Here is a 15,808-nt window from a genome sequence, read left to right as displayed (position 1 = left end):
TGCGGGTGCTTTATACCAGAAAAAGATGCTATCTCCCAAGCCAGGGCTCCTCTAATGGATGCCATCTCCTCAAACTCCCCTTACCCCCAAACTCAATTAATCAGTATCTCTGCTCCTGCCCAGCTTGCACCCTATTATGTAAGCAACCTGGTTTGTAAAGAGCCCTGGAGAGAGAGAGCGCGCGAGAACTTCACAGCTGAGCTGCATCTGAGGATACTGTCTCTCTACCTTTCTTGGTATAACGTGTGTATTCGGAGAGCCAAATTCCCACTGTATACCCTAAGAATTATTACCTCCATTCCGTTAGGTCATCCATGGCGAAGCTGTACAAAGGGCTGGCTTCCCAGTGTGCAAATGCCGGGCAAGATTCTTCTCCCACTGCAGGCCCTGAGGTTGTCCGTGACAGTGGGATCCACTCCGAGGAGATGCTGCAACCCTACCCTTCTGCTCCCAGTTCTGGCCCTGCTGTCACGTAAGCACCTGTTGCTGTAGAAAAGTTAATGACAGTGCCCTTGGGTCCCAGGCAGTCTGTGTGGGATAGCAGGTGAGCCTGGATTAAAAGTATGACCTACAGGACTCCTTCCTCCCTCTTGCTCCATCTGGCCTGTATGTGGCAGACAAGCAGCTGACCCAATGCTTGGATCCCAGAGGAAGGCACCAATGTTAAGTTGCAGGCCCAGAGGCCGGAGATTACTCCCAACAATTTTACCACACATAACCATCCTGGACCTACAGCATGAGTCTTGTTGGGTTTGGACAATGATACAGTGGAAGAGAGTGCCATAGACAACAAGAAGGCATTTTACAGCTCCTCAAAAAGGGTGGGAATACACTTATAATCTCCAAAAGATATAGGAGAGAAAAAGGGAATCCCCGTCAGGGGTCCAATTAAGTCTGGGCTCCTAGGGTGAGAAATAGGCCTGAGGTGATGTGCAGAGAATGTTGAGTGCTTCCCAAATCCCCTTGAAGCTTCTTCAGAAAGGGACTTCTGAGGTCCTTTCAGAGTGACAGCCTTTTAATTTTGGCAATGTTTTTGCAGGTGGAAGTTTGAGACACCTTATACAGCATACTTTTTGGTCACAAGGAATTTTTTTAGCTTTTTATTATGAAAAATCTCAAATATACACAAAAGTAAAGTGTAGAGTGAACCCCACATATCATCCAGATTCAACAGTTACCAAGATCGTACCCCCCTCCCCCATTACTTCATCTGGGAACTTAATTATTCTTAAGCATGAAGATCCATGAGTTGAACAAGTGTTGTTTCCATTATTTTACATGACTCTGCTAGAGCAAGAAAGGGAGAGAAGAGGTGCCTTGGGCTTTGACCTGTGGTGGGGAGGGTCTGCGCTTCCACATGGTGAATGATGAGCATCCTTGGCCTACCAGCCATTTCTATGCAGTGCCTCCTTGCTCAATCGGGTACTTCCAGCATCCCCTTCAGAGACGGTCATTTTCACTTTCCCACTTGGAGTATCAGGGCTCGTGGAAACTCCTTAATGCGGGAAGCCCATGACGCTTCGTAGGTAATACACACAGGCTCCTGGGAGGGCGGGGAGGTGAGGGGCTGGTAGTCTGCACCTAGGCGGAACGGTGTCGCTCCCATCCTCGCGCAGTTCGGTGAGAGGCCTGCCCTAGGAAACCGTAAACATACCTCTTTTGTATCGCTTCCCTTTAAAGGCATTTGATGCCCCCGGTGAAGAAAAGCCAACAACAGCAAAGCTTGATGGAGAGCATGCAGCCCGGGAAGCCCAGTGACTGGGAGATGGAGGGCAGAAAGCACGAGAGGCCCGAGAGCCTCCTGGCGCCGGCGCAGTTCTGTACCGCTGAGCAGGACGTGAAGGCGCTCGCCGGGCCCCTGCAGGCCATCCCGGAGATGGACTTCGAGCCCTCGCCCGCGGAGCCGCTGGGCAACGTGGAGCGCTCCCTGCGCGCCCCGGCGGAGCTCCTGCCAGACGCCCGCGGCTACGTGCCCGCGGCCTACGAGGAGTTCGAGTACGGCGGCGAGATCTTCGCGCTGCCCGCGCCGTACGACGAGGAGCCCTTCCAGGCCCCAGCCCTCTTCGAGAACTGCTCTCCCGCCTCTTCCGAGTCCAGCCTGGACATCTGCTTCCTGCGGCCCGTCAGCTTCGCCATGGAAGCCGAGCGGCCCGAGCATCCGCTACAGCCCCTGCCCAAGAGCGCCACGTCGCCGGCGGGCAGCAGCGGCGCCTACAAGCTGGAGGCGGCGGCGCAGGCGCAGGCGCACGGCAAGGCCAAGCCGCTGAGCCGCTCGCTCAAGGAGTTCCCGCGCGCGCCGCCCCCCGAGGGCGTGGCCCCGCGCCTCTACAGCACGCGCAGCAGCAGTGGCGGCCGCGCGCCGCTCAAGTCCGAGCGCGCCGCGCAGCCACACGGCCAGGCCGCCTCCGCCCGTGGCGCGCCCAGGACCTTCTTTCCCCAACAGAGGTCCCAAAGCGAAAAGCAGACCTATTTGGAAGTAAGGAGGGTAAAGTAAAACCGAACCCAAACCCACACCCACACCGTCGGCAGCCCCGGGGATAGATCTCCAGGGTACAGCCTGGGCTCACCTAGCGTGGAGGGGAGGCAGGTTGGCCAGGCTGGGGAACCGAGGCCGGGCTGAGCGAGGAAGCCGAGGAAGAGCCTGGGTTAAAGGCTTGTTTCCCAGTGGCTCAAGGAGGACAGTGTTAGTGCCCATTCTGCAGTACCGGGACGCAAGGGCCTGCAATACCTATTCAAGTAGGGTGGCAAAAAGACCTGGACGTCTCTTAGACCGGCTTAAGATGCCCCGCCAACCCCCGAGTTAAAGAATTAGAAGTGTTTACTACCTTCCCGCTTAAGCTGTAGCACCTCCCAGTTGCACTTCACTTGCAAAGCACTGCAGGCAAACCCTTGGGCCTCCTTCTTCCTCTGCCTCTTAGACACACCCCTTATTTACATGCTCAAAATAGTGAACCATGTGTGCCAGCCGCTTCTCCCAACCTGCAGCCCTCTCCCCCTCATTTGTAGCTAGTAAGGAGGCAAGTTGCCTCCACTCATTGATGAGTTCCTGCAAAGCTAAGTTCATTTCCGCTTGTTTTCCTTTTGCTTGGAAAAGGGTGTCACGTTACGTTTTAGGCTCTAGTGGGAGGAGGACAACACAAGCAGTCAAGGAAGCTTTGACTCACAAACACCTTCTTTGGCCTCTGTTTAGATGTCTAACCTTAGTGTTGACGAGCCTTGGGGCATTTAAAGAGGTGTTTAACTATGTATCTATGAAAAGACATATTCCTGAACAAATACTTGATTTCTCCGCATGTGATTGGAACAGAGGCAATTTCTGATTAATCAGAGTAAAAGAGGCTTTGACCTGTGCCCCCATCCTTCCTGTTTAACATTTTAGAAGTGGTGGTTAGGGTTTACAGGGCAGCTCTTGAGGATACATCTTGAAATGACAGTCCCGGACTGCCTTTACCTGCGCTAAGTATCTCTTGCATCCAGCACTAGGAATCCTTTGCCTAGGTGAGAAATAGTTTTCCCTAGGAATGAGGGCCCTGCGTTCAACCTGTTCTCATTTCCAAGTGAGTAGGAAGAGATCCAAGATCATTGACTCCTTTCATTCATTCATTTTTCAACAAACACTGAGCACCTGCCTCGCATGAGTGTCTGTGCTAAGTGCTGAGGGTTCAGAAGTAAATGGCATCCAGTCCCTGCCCTCCAAGGCTTAGCACAGGAAGGAGATACATAAACAGAATTATAATAAACTGTGCGAACACAGAGGAGGGTGTTTAAACCCTCCTGAGGTGATGGTGGTCAGAGAAGTCTTCCTAGATTGAACGTCTGCCATTAGTTTTAAAAGCTGCTTAGAAGTTGGCTAAATGATGTGTAGAGTAGAGGGGGGAAAAAGAGGCTCATAGGCCTTTAAAAAAAAAAAAAGGCAGGGTGAGTTTTTCCTTTTGAATTCTGTCCCGGGTGGGAGTGATGGACATTAGGGCAGAGGACCATGAAGAGCCTTGGAGTCCACCTGGACTCCAGAAATCAAAGCCTGTGTCTGGTTCCCGAGAGGGCGGAAACACCTGAGTGCTCAGCTAAGGTTACTGAGGTTCCCTAGAACTCACATTTCCTCTGCCTCCGATGTTCGACTTTGAACTTTATAAAATTCTGTTAAGGTCCTAGACAAATCAAAGTTAGGCATGTGTCAAAGTTTAAAAGCTCATTAACAGGGGGAGTAGAAAGGAAACAATAGTGCCAAATAGCTTTGTGCTTCTGAACAATTCATTTAGCTTCTCTGTGCCTCCCGTTTTCTCACCCGTAAAGATAGACTACTTGCCTTGATACATAGAAAATACTTCTATATGCAGTAGGAAATTATCCTCTTTTCAACTACTGATTTCTTAATTAGCTTATGTTTGCTTTAGTTGGAACAGGGTGCCTGCAAGTATTAGTCTTCTGGGGTGGGAGAGGAAAGGACAAGATGAAAAAGTGTCCCAGAGTCAGGATCAGTATTACCTTAGGAAAAGAGTAAAAATACATCCCTCTTTTGTGTTTTCAGGAGATGCATTTAGAAGACGCCACCAGATTCTGTCCAAAGGAAGAAAGAGAAAGCGAACAGACATCTTTCAGCGATCAAAACCCCAGACAAGACCAGAAAGGGGGCTTTCGAAGCTCCTTCCGCAAGCTCTTTAAAAAGAAGTGAGTAGCCCTTAGCCAAGACAGCATTGTAACTCGTTTCCCTGTGGGCCGAGTCTTGAGGTTTTAACAGTAATAAGTGTCAAGTAGCCTGGTTTCACACAACTGCTTCAAGCTCAGTGCCTGCACCCAGCAGCCATGATTCCTGCCAGGTGAAGATGTTTCTCATTGTAATCTCCTAGAGTGAAGGCAAACTCCGCTGTCCTCTGCCGCTTCTGTCTTTTAGCCCTACTTCTTTGTCCCCAAAGTCATGTGTCCTGAGAGGGGTGAGCAGAGGAGGCCCCCCTGGGAAACCCCCTTTGACTGGGAGGAGTGGGATCCACTCTTGGAGGTGGCCGTAATGGGTGCGCCATCAGAATCTCCTCGCCTGCGGAAGGGTTTCTAAGGTGTTGCAGCACTTCTGCCTGTAGTAATCCTGGTTGCTAGCGCATATTTGGGGGAACTGCAGCCAGTGTTTTCCCCTGGCAGAAATGACTGAATGGATTTGGCTTGGGTCCTAGTTAAAAAAATCACCTTAATGGAGTTGCCATATTCCATTGGAGGCAAAAACAAGGCATTTCCCTCCCGTGGTCCTTCTCAGATTCTCAGTCCTTGCTGTGTGGACTCACCCACCTGTCATTTTGGCCAGCACTTATGAGCACTGACTCACAGATTGGGAGACAAACCCCAGCATGAAATGTAACAAGAAAGAGCTGAGTGTTAGCATTTGAAGGTAGAAGGATCTCCAGTCCAGCCATCGCTTGCCTAGGAGACTGTCAGTGTCTCTATACTGGTCCTCCAGCCTACTTCCTGAGAGATTCTTCTCTTAGATTGCGCCTGCTACTTAGTGTCTCTTGGTAGAGAAGGTTCTTGCAGTTAGTTTTAAATAAGTCTTTTCTATTTTAGTGGATGGAAAAGTTAGACACTGTCGCTGAGGTTGGAGGGTTGCTAATAAGTGACCAAGCACAGGGATATCACTTTCTCCATGAGGGTAGAGGTTACTGGCTGATTTAGATAATGGTCTTGATGGAAGAATTGAGGGCAGGTGGAAGTAAAGACTTTTTTGGTGGTTTGTCTAATTCCTCTCCTAGAGAGAGGGCAGTGCTGAGATTAGTAGAGCTCTGGTTGTTGGTTCCAGCCTGTTGTTACTGGAAGAAAAGGGGAAAGGAAGAAAAAGCAACAGTACCTCAGGGAGACAGCCCCACCCTACTGAGTCCCCTTTCAGTTTTGCTAAAGTAGCTGCGTGCACACATGACTGTTCCTAGCTCCCCTTTATTCAGGGGATAATCAGGTAAGAATTGTATCCCTCTCTCTAGGATCACAGATATAGATCCTTCCTGATCCAGTACCTACTGTCAAGTTTGACAGGGTGGAGGGACCTGGAGGCAGATAACTCTCCAGTCTGACTTGGGATTTAGGCTTCTAAATCCTTCTAAGGACCTTTGACTCCTAAGGGCACCACTTGAGCCTATCTTCTTATTTTCATTTATTTTATTTTTAAACCAGAGTATTTCCCAAGCAAACAGTCACATTTTGCCCAGTGCCATTTATAATGACTGGGTATTAGCTGTTGGAAAGCAATGAGTCACAGACCCACCACTGGTTCCTTTACAAATTCCCTTTTTTCAGAGGGATATAATAAAACACTCTGCCAGTTACCTGAGGCAGAGGGAGGGACCTTGTCCCCTCTGTATCTGGGGGGCAGAGCTAGGAGCAGTGGGTAAGAGGAAGGACTTTCTGAAGATGCGGCTGCCTGGAGCTGGAGCTGGAGCTGGCTGCCTCACGAGGGAGTGGGTTCTCTTGAGGAGAAGCTCGATGGCCCTGGTCAGGGGTGCTGTGAAAGGGATTCCCACACAGGGTGGAGGATCATCGCCACTCGAGTGCTTCCTAGTCCTGAGATTTGCTCTATCTTTGGTTTGACTTTGTTGTAGATAGGTCTGGGTGATCATATCTTTTTAACACCTGAAACAAGAAATGAGTGTGGCCTTGGGACCTATAATTGTAGAGACTCGCCATGTGGAAGGCCAGATTTTGTCTTTCTGTAGCTGTCCACAGCCCTTGGGTCACTGCTGAGGACTTGCTGTGAACTCTCCAGATTCGTGTTGGTTAATTGCTTTTGGCTCTCTTGCAGCTTTTTGGGATCCTTTCTAGAGGGCCAAATGGATCCCCTTTCTCCTAGATTAGTTCCTCCTGCATCAATTCTATTGATGCCGCCAATCCTGGCACTGCCTTTGTATTTAAAATCTGAAGTGTTAATATGGATGGAAGTAAGAGATGGTGCCACACCGGTGGCTGCTCTCTCTGGCAGGCTGTCCTGGCTTTTTACATCTTGGTAGGACTGTGAGCACCATCATGTGATGCTTGCTTATCGCCTTGTGTCCAGGGTGCCATGGGGGGCACTTAAAGAAGCAGCTTGAGTGGCTTCCCATGAGTATTTTCATCCAGGAACCGTGGAAAAGTTTGTTCAGTTATGGTAGAGAAGAAGGGCAGGGAGGCCCCAGCATAGTATAGAAAGGTCAGTGGCTATTGACTTGGTTGAGAACACATGATTCTTCTCATTCGTGAAGCAGCCTTTATGTTATGCATGTACTGCGTGAGATGCTTCTAGGAACCGTGAATGGCTTGGTTGGTCCCAGCTGTTATGTGGGAACTTGTACTCTGAAGCCAGGCATGTGGACAGGTACAGGGAGGAACTGGAAAGGAACATTTAGCCCATTCTCCTCCCATGTGTCGGGAGGTCAGGCTGGCAGCAAGCCTTGTGACTTGAAGGCGTGGTTAATCCTGGGTACTGGAATCATGCCAGAGGCTGGCCTCAGAGGTCCCAAATGGACCAGCGCCAGAAAAGCTGCCTGTGTCACATCTGGGGCTCGTTGCCTGCCTCCCCCACAGCCCCCTGGAGGCTTGTTCCTGTCTAAGCTGACACATTTTTTGTATCCTTAGGGGCTTGTTTGGCTGGTGGCCCCACACACCCAGAATGCTGCTTCGGGATGAAGCTAGGCATGGAGCCAGATGCAACAGAAAACCTGAGAAAGGGTTCTCTTCCCTCTGAGGCTGGGAGGGCCGAATGCTCATACCCACAAGGATTCAAAAGGCAGAGTCAAGTTGACATCATAAAAAAAAATTCTGAAAAATGTCCAAGATATTTGGGGAAAAAGATGACGCTCTGATTGTTTCTATCTCAGGCACATGTATCCTGGGTAGCTACCAGGTCACATGTCCCTGAGAGCTGCCCAGAATTGGTCAGAATAAAGACTACATCTTAAAGTTGGAGAATGTTAAGTGATTTTTAAATTTTTAAATGAGGATCCTTGGAAGCCAGGAACAAACCTAATGTGATAGGCTGATGCTGGACTGAATCCTTGTCCCTTGACCAGGATGGAAAGGCAGACTGTCCCGTTCTACAAGGATCTTCCTGCAGGCTCTCAAAAACTTAAAGCTAGCCTGTCCTGAAGTCTGAGACACACACTACTTCATCTTTATATGTAAATCTTGCACTTAGGCTAAGAACTAGTGATTGGGTGTATGTGTGGGGGAAGAGGGCTACATCGGGGCAGTTTAGGGGCAGGAAATATAGAAGCTCTCTTTTTATCCTCAAATATAGAGGGGGTGGAAGACAAAGAATATAGCTTCCAAATGATTAATTCTACTTTCTCCCCCATTCTTTTCCTGCTTAGCATTTTGTAACTTACACGCCTCAGAGTGTCTCCTTCCCCGTTAGCACTCCCGCTACCGAACCCATGGGAATCTCCATTTTCTTAATCGCATACTAGAGAGAGAGAGTGTGCTTCTGCAGGGCCCCATGTAATTGTCAGTGAAACTCCTTTTGTGTCCTGCCAGTTGTTTTTACATCTGCCCAGCCTTGGCTGTGGAACAGATCATGTGGTAGAATGCAGGACTACTAAAGAATCAACGGATGATCTTACCGCCACCTCCTTCTCTACCTCCTTAAAGCCTGTCTCAAGTTCCCTCCCTATTCCCTACCCACTTTGGGGTTCTCTCTCAGTTCCCACTTCATTTCCTTATATGACTTTAAAACGGAAGGAGATGGTTGAAGGGATAACATTTTAGATTACATAAACCTGGCTACACATAGGTCATTTGAAATCAGCCACTACGTTAAGGGTCTTCAGTAGGAGCTTATGGTCCAAATGTAAGAGTAACCAAGCTACAAGGTTTAGTACCTAGAACATAGTAAGCACTCAACAGATCCGCATTAAATGAATGCTTGTTTGTCACCTGTTGATTACCAGGGCCAACTGACTTGGCCAAAAGGATGGGTGTTTCCCTGCTCCCTTGCTTCTCCATCTACGAATCTCCCAAAGCTTTCACGATAGATGATATTTCTGTCAGAAAACCAATCCTTCTTAGGTCAGAGGGTCCTGTAGCACTGATTCTAACCCTCCTCCTTTCCCCAGCTCCACACAAACTTTAAGGCTTATTGTAGCAAATCTGCACTTGTATGGCCACCCAACTTGTTATTTTCTTTGTCTCTGACAGTTGCATGGAAGGAAGGTTAGTGACAGGTCTGTTCTCTTCCCATCAAACACTTGGGATGGCTCTGTGTTGTAATGGCCTGGCAGCTGGCAAGTATTTGCCTGCCTGTTCCTTTATGTGTGCTCAGGTCTGCCCTGTGGCCAGCCCAGATGGCCCCAGGAGCTCAGGAGCCATTTCTGTTTTATAGTGAAAGGGGATAAAAGCAAATACACTAGCCCTTTTGCCTAGATTCTGCAGGTTACTTCCTAGTCATCTAGGTCACTATTACCCTAGAGCCTAACAGCCATACCTTTGGAAGGGTCCCAGAGTTGACGCCGTAAGCACCACCCATGTAAATGTTAGAAAGAGGTCAGTTAAAAGTATCTTCTAAAGGATGAAAATGAGCTTTTAGTCATGGCTACAGTAGAATGCTGGATTTTGAAAATGATTAGCAAGTTAGCCATTAGTTAATTGTTAGTTAATATCAAGAAACATGGAGCCACTCACACACCTGCAGACACCGAGAAGGTGGTTTGTGAGAAGATCAGTTAAAAAAGAAAATAACTAAGCTGAGTTTGTGGACTTTGAAAACTAGACAGGGCGATTTTGGCATTTGTTTCAGAAATGGGAACGCAACTGGTGAAGATTTCTGTGGTCCTTGGGGCTGGTGGTGACATCAAAGCTTTCCCATTTCCAGGTAAACATGAAAGAGCTGCATGTTGGAACCATCAAAGTATGACATGGTGGGTTTTGGAGAGATCAGACGTAGCTAAGAGGGGAAATGTAAGATAAAAATTTTAAGTTTTGATGAATGATTTTCTGATGAGAAACTGTCACGTGGGAAAACAATTTAGAAGAAACCCTAGCTGGATTCAAATCTTGCTTCCTACTTTGTGCCCCCCAAAATATGGGTATTCCTGGTCTTCTGGAAAACAGAAGATATGGGGAAGGAATGGAATGGGTAAAAATCTGTCTTCCTAATATTTTGGGCACAAGTGCCCTAATCAGGGATGGTTTGAACTGGAGAGAGCTGGGAGTTCTGAGAGAAGGCCTGGAGTTTTAGGGGGCCCTGTGGAGGCTGTTGCAAGGGGGCTTCTGAAAAGGAAGAGGACTGTTCACGATACCCCCAGCTGTCATCTTTTTGATGAATACCCAGATGTTCTGGGATGGAGGAGAGAATAGCTTTTTCTCTATGCACTGAGATATAGCAGAAAAGGGCTCCTTACTGACCAATGGAGAAAGTGTGGTAGGCAGCTATGGCTTCATCTGTGATTTCCAAGTATCAGGGCAAAAAGTAAAAAAAATCTGAACAGGCATCAGGATTTTAGTCTTTTGTGTGGATCTAGCTTCTCAACTTGAATAATATAAAAGAATATTTGAGTCCTGCCCAATTAATCCAGTAAATAATAGAGTCATAATTAACTTATACCAACCATAAGGACACTCGCAGCAGATCAATAATAGTGAAAGAACTTATCCTTCTTTTGTGGATAGTGCAAGCATGCCTGACTGCCTCAGCATACAGAAAACTTGTTCAGTTGTGCAGGAGCTTTGGAGCAAGAACTTCATGTCCAATGTCACTGTCACACACCTGGCATGAAGTCTTTTGATGCTGGTTCTTAGTCACTGGGCTAGTTTTACCCATTCTAGCTCAGAGTTTAAGCTAGCTAAAGGGCCCCAGTTTAGCTTATCAGAGGTTATTTCCAGAAAGCCTCCTCCCTCTAGGGACTTCAGACATGAACAGACTGGAGAAGGTGCAGAGCTGGAATGGATTACCCAACTGGCTTAACCAAGAGAAAGGAAGAATACACCCTCAACTGGTGACTCAATTGGACTGTTTGAGTTATTGCCTCTTGATTGGTCTCCTATGTGGTGGTGGTTGAGATAATAGAATCTCCTTAATCTGACTACTGTACTTATTTCTGCATTCTACCAAATGTAGCGTATGTGTGCGGTTGGCTTCAATAAATTTTTCATTTAAAAATGAAAATAAGCAAAAGCAAGAGTTTGTAATGTAATGCCCAAATTAAGTAAACGCCCTTGATAACCTTGGTCAAGAACAATGAATCCCATCCCTTAAAATGTAAGGGCCTTGGTAATTTGTGGCATAGTTGCTTGATTGAATCAAAATAGGATTTACTGAATTTTCCAAGCCTTTATTCCCTAAGCCTTTTACTATGGTATCACACAGTTTCTTACATTGACATACACAGTGGTCACAATTGTCCCCAGAAAGCATTAGAAAAGTAAACTCTTTATGTTCACTGCAAATCTTAGTTACACATGTTCTGAGTCATGAAATTCAAGGGAAGTAAAATTACTCCATGTCTAGGAGGCAACTGTTTTACAAATGCAAAACAATTTGGATAGATAAAATATTTGAAAACAATTAAAACCAAATCAACCTGTACTTTATCTGTGTGCTGAGATTTTAGGTCCAGTGGATCAGAATACAGGGAAAAAACTAATGAGAATCCCTCAATGGATCCTTCACCCACCAAACAAGATTTCTTCAGAAACCGACTTGCTCTTGCAAATGACCTTGACCAAGGAACAGCTGTGTAAAACATACTTAAAGTTGTATTGTCAAGTGGTAAGATGAGGATAAAAAGCTTGTATATATCTGTGTAGGAGTCTATATATATATTGATGTATAAATCCCTGAGGAAAACTAATATAAATACACATGAAACTAAATCAACATACAAGACATTGAAGAGATGAAGATTAGTCTATGGTTGAGAGCTGGCCTTTTGAACCTCAACACTTGGGAAAAGGGAAACGAAGACTTTTCACAGCATTACAGAAAAACACAATAAATTTGGAGGAAAATAAACGTTTGTAAGAACAAAAACTTCCACCTTGAAGTCATTCCCCCAGTATAATATTGAGCATGTTCCTATTTAACATGGATGTGAATTTTGTGCTTCCTAGGTATTTAGCTTATTAATTCATCCCAGTGTTCTTAGACTAATATACACAATGTTAGGGGCCAGTTCTGTCTTGCCTATGTCTTCCCGAACCCCCAAGGCAATACATAACATTCTTTAGGCAAAGAGGTCAGTTCACAGAATTGCATTTTACATGTTGGAAATATAAGTTGTGGAGAATTTGTGTTTAAACCATGACACAGAAGGTTCAAAGCTTAAAGACATATAGGTCTCCAAATAGGAAAACAACCTTAAGAGTAGTATTCCTCTTGTTCTATGGTTATGAAAATCAGTTTCCTTTCTGGAAACTGGGAGGCCAGAGAAATTATTTTCCCTTTTGTGGGTTGTGCTGCAGATGTTTTATTGAGTACTCAGGATTCAGAGGTCCATTAGTGATCCTGAGTGTCACACACTCATGACCAGATAGACTGGGAAAAAAGCACTGATTTAGCCACATCCTCTTTAAAAGACTTTCTTCAGTCTGTAAAGAAAAGTGGCAACAACAACAGTGGTTTAATGGCTCACACACAGTGGTTGCTACAGACACTAAGTCAGAATGAAAACTTAGGGCTGGCAATGACCTTATTCTGTTTTCCAGAAGTGAATTGTAAAGAAACGAAGTTCTTAGAGCTCTGGCAGAGGAGTCATTGCAAAGAAGCTTCTCTGGCTAGGGGGTAATAAATTTGCTCTATTTCCGCATAGGTATGCCGAAGAGGGTCCACATCCTTGACCTGCCCCAAATGTCAGAATCATGATAGAAAAAATTAGGTTTAAACCATTTGTCTCTACTTCTAGGCAGTTACCTATAATTAGGGACATTGGTTACTATTCATTCAGCATCTTGACACTCTAGCTGACTTTTCCAGAGATTGTTCCTCTAGTTATGGACCGTTTGAGAGAATAGGAGAAATTTCACTTCTAAAAATTACAAGTTTTCTTCTCCTTGTCTGATGACTAATTAGGAACCCATCTATTAGTATTTTGAACAGTAGGAGTCTGGAGCACTTCCAGGATCACTGCCAACTTTTTGGAGTTTCCAATCTTGAAACCAAGCTTTTCATTTTCCTGAAACTAATGAAGTCCTTTGAAATTAGATTTCTATTGTCAGGTCAAAGAAGTTTTGGGGGCAGTGTTCAAAAACAGTGTGAAATTGAAGTAGATGTGAAAAGTGAAACAGAAGACACAATCTCTTAAAATTTCCTTCTCCTTTATATTGTTTATCATAAAAATGATCAATTATTAGGATGGCTTCAAAAATATCATACACCTCCCAAATTTTCATTTGAATAACATCATTTGAGAAATCTTGATGCTACATCTGTAGCACAACTCAATTTAATTATATTAAACTAGCCTAGAAAACTGGGAATAATTAATGCTGCTCCTCTCTGGGTCTCTATCACCTGACATCTGGATTTTTTTCTGGTAGTTTTCTAACTGCCCCCATCAGTCCCACACATCTTCAACGTATGAATATCCCCAAATATTGCTTTGTGTGAAACTCAAATTGTTCTTATTTGTCTACTGTCAAATTCCAAACGACTTGACTTGACATTCAAGGTTTCTTTCTCTCTCCAGGACAGCTCCAGGTTTTCTCCTGGACTGCCATCTCCCTCTTTGCAGTCCTGGCGAACTACTGTACCTCAACTAAGCTGGGCTGTTCCTCTTTCCTGGCAAGCCATGCACCTTGCTCAGGCCCACTCTTGCTTCATGCATTTTCTCTGCTAATCTCCAAGATCCAGTTTAAACTTCCTCATCTTTCTGTGGCCTCTTGTGGTGTAACTTATCTACCCTTTGATATATGAGTCTTGTCTTCCTAACAAGAATGTAAGTCTCTGTGAGGGGAGGAACTGTACTGTATCTTTTAAAATTCTTTCCACTCTAGAATAGTAGGTGCTCAGTAAATGGTTAATGGTGGTGCTCTAACAGAGAGAGGCTACAGAAATTAATTTCTATTCATAATTTGACAAACAGTTTCAGGGTTGTTACTCTACCTTCTTGCCTTTCCTTTTTTTTTTTTTTTTTTTAAGAAAAATATCAGTCACAAAGGAAATAAAATACAGTTGTCTTCGGAAGCAGTTAAAGGCACCGCTGGCAATTTCACAGCATCTAGCATCAGAAAACACTTCTCCATTAAAAAGAAAAAAGTTCACCATTCTTTTCTGTGTTGTCCTGGCTCATTTAATAATCTTTTTGGGTAGTACAGTAAATTGACAGAGGAGATAGGATCTTTAATGACATGGACTAATGATATCTAATGTAATGTTGCACAAGGGATGAAGTCAGGGTGGGAAAGAGCTTGGCAGTTGCGGAAATCTTTTGCCTCCAGTCTTCCAGAGCAGCACAGTTTACACAGGAGAGCACAGATAGCTTCTGGAAGTGTTTGGGTTGATAAACAAAAAGAAGCATTCTACCAAAAGATGAAGTGGATATTTTTGCACAGGTTAGGAGGGGCAACAGGTCCTTTCTGCATCCTTCTGGGGTCTGTATTACAACCCCAAGCAAGGACTGTCCTGCTTTTCTGATTCCAGAGCTGGAACTTTGGAGAACCAGGGATTTATGGGCTAACACTCTGGGGTTCTATTCAGTGGGTTATTTCATAATATGACAAACAGTTTAAACTATTCGAGGCTTAAAATTAGAGTGTCTCTTGCTTGCTCAAGAAAACCTTTTGAACAGTGCTCCTGTAGCACCTCATGTCACATTCTCTCATCTGCTTCAAATCCTTACTGATACATTATCTTTTCTCCATGAGGGTATTTATAAACATGCAGGTTCCTGGGTACTATTTCAGTCCCACTCCACTGGAATAGTTCAGCGTGTGGCCCAGGAATCTGCATTTTAAATGCACTCAGGTGCTTCTTGGTCCACTGAAATTTTAGAGCTGTTATCTCTTAGATCAATAAATTGAATGGTTTAGTACGTTAACCTCAGCACATGTATTCTGTACATAGATTAAATTTTAGGATAGAATAGATTACACTTACCTTGTTGCTATAGAAAACTGAAAGTTCATCAAAACCCAAATGAATCTTTCTGAATTATTTAATTTACCATCTGTAACTTTTACTATCATATACAGTAAGATTTTGATTAAAAATATACACATCAGTGTTCTTTATAATAAATTGGTAAAATTGTATATTCCAGGTAACCAATTGCGTGCAGTTAGAAACCTGATAAAATGAATGTCTTATATTAAGTTGTATAATAAAACTAAGTCTAGTTTTCAGACTAGACCTTCTCTTTAAATATCACCACTAATAACTTTCTTCCTCAGCCGAAAACAGTAATGCTTTGGGAACACTTGGGATTCTCATATCCTGAGAACTGATTTAACTTAAAGATGTGCATGGCCCATTCTCAGCCTGTGAGTATCCCCATATTTATGTATGGGCCAGTGGGTCTCACGTGGTGGGGAGTGGTGGAGGGAAAAGGAAAGGTGAGATACAGTTTTTCAAAAAGGGAAGTGGGTTGAAAAAAGGTTGAGAAAACTGATGGAGAGGCATCTATATGTTTTAGGGGAAAAAGTTAGAAATTGATGTGTGACCCTAGATCTAAATGTTAAATATATAAGAACATGTAAGGATATGATATAGGCAGTATGTAAATATTATTTGGGGAGATTGTCAGACATTCAAAATAATTAATATTTTTGTAGCTAAACCAAATAACTTGTTTTCCAAAATTGTTGTTTTTGATGAACTTGGTGCATAATCTTTAATAAGTCATTAAACTTATTAACTATAAAATAGAGATAT

At 44.7% G+C, this 15,808-nt stretch overlaps 2 protein-coding genes across 34 annotated transcripts in view; one reads left to right on the top strand and one right to left on the bottom strand.

The window, feature by feature from the left end:
* ARHGEF33 (Rho guanine nucleotide exchange factor 33) overlaps window positions 1-15,808 on the top strand; it is a 133,272-nt gene that overhangs the window by 63,790 nt on the left and 53,674 nt on the right. For 4 of the 30 annotated variants that reach the window (XR_014842171.1, XR_014842170.1, XR_014842167.1 and 1 more), the window contains 3 exons: window positions 308-472; window positions 1,681-2,485; window positions 4,529-4,668. Coding sequence is in view for 23 of the 30 variants with exons in the window: in XM_085019498.1 (XP_084875624.1) it covers window positions 308-472; window positions 1,681-2,485; window positions 4,529-4,668 (1,110 nt within the window). In the remaining 7 variants the exon portion in view is untranslated. Of the gene's footprint in view, window positions 1-307; window positions 473-1,680; window positions 2,486-4,528; window positions 4,669-7,584; window positions 11,108-11,545; window positions 15,800-15,808 lie in introns of those variants that run through there. The other 26 variants (XR_014842169.1, XR_014842173.1, XR_014842168.1 and 23 more) reach the window with 14 other exon arrangements.
* LOC110260028 (uncharacterized) overlaps window positions 1-15,808 on the bottom strand; it is a 78,335-nt gene that overhangs the window by 62,155 nt on the left and 372 nt on the right. The window contains exon 1 of one of the 4 annotated variants that reach the window (XM_085019508.1): window positions 294-2,257. The exons of 1 other annotated variant lie outside the window; for it this stretch is intronic. The gene's annotated coding sequence lies outside the window, so the exon portion shown is untranslated. Of the gene's footprint in view, window positions 1-293; window positions 2,258-15,808 lie in introns of those variants that run through there. 2 more of the 4 variants (XM_085019510.1, XM_085019509.1) reach the window with 2 other exon arrangements.

This window comes from Sus scrofa, chromosome 3 (genome assembly GCF_054392235.1).
Source record: "Sus scrofa isolate SSC_HxYL_T2T_F1_AM1 chromosome 3, Sscrofa_HxYL_maternal_Yorkshire_Landrace_v2.0, whole genome shotgun sequence".
Taxonomy (NCBI): Eukaryota; Metazoa; Chordata; class Mammalia; order Artiodactyla; family Suidae; genus Sus; species Sus scrofa.
The sequence above is the reverse complement of the archived record's forward strand: the minus strand, read 5'-3'. Positions and strand labels throughout refer to the sequence as shown.